The 4,557-nt window shown below is 43.8% G+C and overlaps 1 protein-coding gene across 1 annotated transcript in view; it reads right to left on the bottom strand.

The window, feature by feature from the left end:
• Nucleotides 1-1,024: 1,024 nt before the first annotated feature.
• Sri (sorcin) overlaps nucleotides 1,025-4,557 on the bottom strand; it is a 12,444-nt gene continuing 8,911 nt past the window's right edge. Inside the window, exon 8 of the mRNA XM_021162289.2 lies at nucleotides 1,025-2,682. Coding sequence (XP_021017948.1) covers nucleotides 2,656-2,682 — 27 coding nt within the window. The 3' untranslated portion in view covers nucleotides 1,025-2,655. The remainder of the gene's footprint in view (nucleotides 2,683-4,557) is intronic.

Below are 4,557 nucleotides of genomic sequence, written 5' to 3'. Positions count from 1 at the left end.
AGAATGTACAAGAGACCTGGGAGGTGAGATACTCTCAAGACTCAAAGGGAGGGACCTTAGATGAAATGCCCTACAATGGGGAGAGGGAACTTGTAGAGTCCACCTCCAGTAGAAAGACAGAACATTAAGTGGAGGGATGGAGTTGCCATCCCATAGTCAAAAGCTCTGATCCAGAATTGTTCCTGTATGAAAGAACTTCAGGGATGGAAATGGAGAAGAGACTGAGGGAAAGGAGGTCCAGTGACAGGCCCAAATTGGAATCCAGCTCAAGGGGAGGCCACCAAGGACTGACACTATTACTGATGCTATTGTGTGCTTACAAACAGGAGCTTAGCATGACTGTCCTCCCTGAGGCCCAACAAGCAGCTGAAAGAGTCAGATGCAGATACATAAACCCAACCAATGGACAGAAGGTGGGGACCCCTGTAGTTGAATTAGGGGAAGGCTGGAAGAAGCTGAAGAGGAAGGTGACCCTGTAGAAGGACCAGCAGTCTTAATTAACCTGGAACCCTGAGATCTCTCAGACACTGGACCACCAACCAGGCAGCATACACCAGCTGATATGAGGCCCCCAACACATATACAGCAGAGAATTGCCAGGTCTAGGTTCAGTCAGAGAAGATGCACCTAACCCTCAAGAGACTGGAGGCCCTAGGGACTGGGGAGGTCTGGTGGGGTAGGGGTTGGGGGATAGGGACATCCTTTTGGAGGCAGGGGTGGGGGGTGGGTGCAGGAATGAGGTATGGGACGAGGAACTATCACAGGGCAGACTGGGAGGTGGATAAAGACTAGACCATAAAAAAAAATTAAAGAATTAAAAAAAAAAAATCTGAAATGAATCCCATGTTTACCACTGTAAGACACATCAGAAAGCGTCCCACTTTGACAGGTAACCTGAGCATTAAGTACTAACTAAACACATAGTAGGTTAGCGATGAATAAATACGAAATGACTGAATATATAATATATGCATATATTTTGTATATATAAACACTATCTGAACATATATTTGTGAAGCGAGGATGAAGGTGCTTATGGAATGTTTATTTCACCAGCTGTAAGTGAATCGTTTACTTGGATGGTCAGATTCACATTGTGCCAGAAACAAGACAGATACATTGCTAGGGCGAGAAGACTTACCACTGTTAGCTGCCAAACTGTAACAACAAAACACTGGGGATACTTTTTATACAAATATACCTTTGCATACTCAGAACTACTTCAATGGTAATTAGTCTTCGCTTTTCAAAGATAGGGACACTGAGTGTACTGTCATTGCCTAAAATGTCCGAGGCACATATATAGTAAGGCATTTCCAGCAAGCCAAATGATTAAACATTTGGAAAAAATTCTCTCTCTCTCTCTCTCTCTCTCTCTCTCTCTCTCTCTCTCTCTCTCCTCTCTCTCTTTCTCTCTCTTCTCTCTCTCTTCCTCCCCTTCCCTCCCCCTCCCCCTCTCTTTCTCTCCCTCTGTGTGTGTGTGTGTAAAACTTAATAAGCTATTAGAGAATACGTGGAAACTGAGTTGGAAGGAAGCCCCTACTCCCTGTAGTTAAAGCTAGATCATTAATTGAGATGTTCATTTCAGTTCCTTTCTTGTGTTAAAGATCATGAGCAAATGACATTCAAAAATGAATGCCAACAATTTTTAAAATAAAACCTGCCTGCTTGATTTTACTTATTCTTTATTACTTTTTAATTGTGTGTATGCATGCATGTTTGCACTGGGATATCTGCAGATGAAATGAAGGTGCCCTTGGGGTCTGAGGCAGTAGTAAGTCACCCAACATGGGCGCTGGGGACTTTAGTCCTCCATAAGAGCAGTACATGAGTATTGCTGAGCTGTCTCTCCTCTCCTGACATCTGGTTGTAAAATGAAAGCATGCACATTATTAAAAATTTGGGAGATACAGAAATATATAAAGGAAATTAAAGTCATCTAGAATCTTATTAGTCAAAAATAAACAGTTAATATATTCTTATTTCCCTTTAGTCTTTTTCTGACAATTTAAGCTGACAGTATTCAAGATCTTTAAGTATAATTAACAAAAGTTTGGGGAAGATGGCAAAGAAGAACTTGGTGACAGTATTTGCCCCTCATGATCTATAGGTGTTTAGGAGGCAGACAGTAACCATTCAATATCTCTGTCAAAGTCATAAGGCTTTCAATAAGTAAGTGGTAAAACTTAGACTTTCTAGTATGTGGACTGCCAGGTTCATTGGCTTGTTTTGCCCAACTGTGGATGTATGCCACTTAAAAATACCCCACACAAACTTTAACCACATTCTTCAGGGAAAGAAACAATAACAGCTAAGATGAAAACATTTCATATATCACAAGAAAAGATGTAATATATGTTAAACATTTTGCATACTTTATATAAAAGAGGGTTAGCAGGAAAATAAGGCATGATTGATAATGGCTCAGGAGGTTCTGACTGGTATAACAGACTTGTTTTTATATCATTAAACTTCAAAGGAATTTATTATCAAAATGAAAAATGAAGCTATGGTTCTCTATAAAGTCATAATCCCGTTCAACGGTTGTCAGGGAGTGTCTGTCGGTGGGGTCTGCACACAGCACTGAAGGCAGAGAGGAAGCAAGGGCCGGTTCCAGTTGGAATGTTGAATATATTCAGACAGCTTCCTCTTGAGTTAGACGGTCATGACACACTGGATGAACTGAGAAAGGAAACCAGTGTTACACTACGGTCTGCAAATACTGAGGGTGCTGTAGCCTCTGAGGTGCCATAGCCTGTGAGATACCATAGCCTGAGGTGCCAGAGCCTCTGAGGTTTCACAGCCTCTGTGGTGCCACAGCCTCTGAGGTGCCATAGCCTCTGTGGTGTCACAGCCTCTGAGGTGCCATAGCCTCTGTGGTGTCACAGCCTCNGGTGCCACAGCCTCTGAGGTGCCATAGCCTCTGTGGTGTCACAGCCTCTGAGGTGCCATAGCCTCTGTGGTGTCACAGCCTCTGCAGTGTCACAGTCTCTGTAGTACCACAGCCTGTGAGATACCATAGCCTGAGGAGCCAGAGCCTCTGAGGTGTCACAGTCTCTGTGGTGCCACAGCCTCTGAGGTGCCATAGCCTCTGTGGTATCACAGCCTCTGTGGTGCCACAGTCTCTGAGGTGCCATAGCCTCTGTGGTGTCACAGCCTCTGAGGTGCCATAGCCTCTGTGGTGTCACAGCCTCTGCATTGTCACAGGCTCTGTAGTGGCACAGCCTCCCTGTGGGCAGCTTCCATTTTAATTCTCTATGTTGGCATCAAGGGTAAACAAGAACAACACAAGTCCCAATTTTCTACGTCATGCCTAAATGAAGGGTGGGAAGGTTCTTACTTTTAGGGAAACTTTCTTTTGTAAAGTCTGACAAGTTTCTCACATTATGGGAAGGAGGGATCACTTTAACAGATACAGAATTGAAATTCTAAATAATATTTAAGAGTCTAGAAACAGTCCTGGTCAAAAGTACTTGCCCACAAGAACAAATAGGCTTGCGCTGTCCTTCCTATCGATGGACTTCCAAACTGACTTCATCCCACTACTCTAGCGGGTAACTTTTAATACAATCACTCTTTAAGAGCTGCTTCATCAGAGTCAAAGCCATGCACGCACAGACAGAGAACAACTCTGAAGCACACACCTGGCAACAGCAGTGCTTGCTCTGCAGTGCCCCCTCCCCAACTCCACCACCGGAGAAGTGGTTCTCTACCTTCCTAATGCCACAACCCTTTAATATGCTGTGGTGACCTCCACACATAAAATTATTGTTGTAGCCATTTCATAGCTATCATTATGCTACTGTTACGAACTGTAATGTAAATATCTGACATTCAGGATGATCTCAAGAAACTCCCGTGATTGGGTTGTTTGATGACTAAAGGGGTCACAACCAACCGAGAGGTTGAGAATCATTAAATTAGGCCACGCCCCTCCTGAGCTTCCTCTCCAACACAGGTAAGGAGCTACACAATGCTAATTCCTGCATAGATTCTGCTAAGCCAATTTGAAGATTCTTATTTGAGAGACAAAGAACCCAAAGATTAGGACATGTAGAAACCTGTTTGGTCGACCCTCTAATGCCAAAGTCTATGCTTTCCCACTCTGCAGGTTATCTCCATAAAGAGCTTGTTTTAAATCGTGGTTTTAGCTGGTGTCTTCATTATGTTCTCAAGAAACAGCATAGGCGTGCAAAGCACAGCTGCAAGCTACCTCTCAGGGCATGTTTGCTGTATACAGGGTGAGAGCAGAGGTAACATCTGCACCGCAGGTCACAACTGGCTGAAATCTGACAAGAGCTTTGAAAGAGACCTTACTGTTACTTTGTATATTGTGTGTATGTGGTGCCTGGTGTGTGTCAGGCTGTGTATATGTGGTACATGGTGTGAGTCAGGATGTGTGTATGTGGTGCATGTTGTGAGTCAGGATGTATGTATGTGGTGCATGGTGTGAGTCAGGATATGTGTATGTGGTGCATGGTGTGAGTCAGGATGTGTGTATGTGGTGCATGGTGTGAGTCAGGATGTGTGTATGTGGTACATGGTGTGAGTCAGGAT

This window comes from Mus caroli, chromosome 5, assembly GCF_900094665.2.
Source record: "Mus caroli chromosome 5, CAROLI_EIJ_v1.1, whole genome shotgun sequence".
Classification (NCBI taxonomy): Eukaryota; Metazoa; Chordata; class Mammalia; order Rodentia; family Muridae; genus Mus; species Mus caroli.
This window is presented reverse-complemented; position numbering and strand designations above follow the sequence as displayed.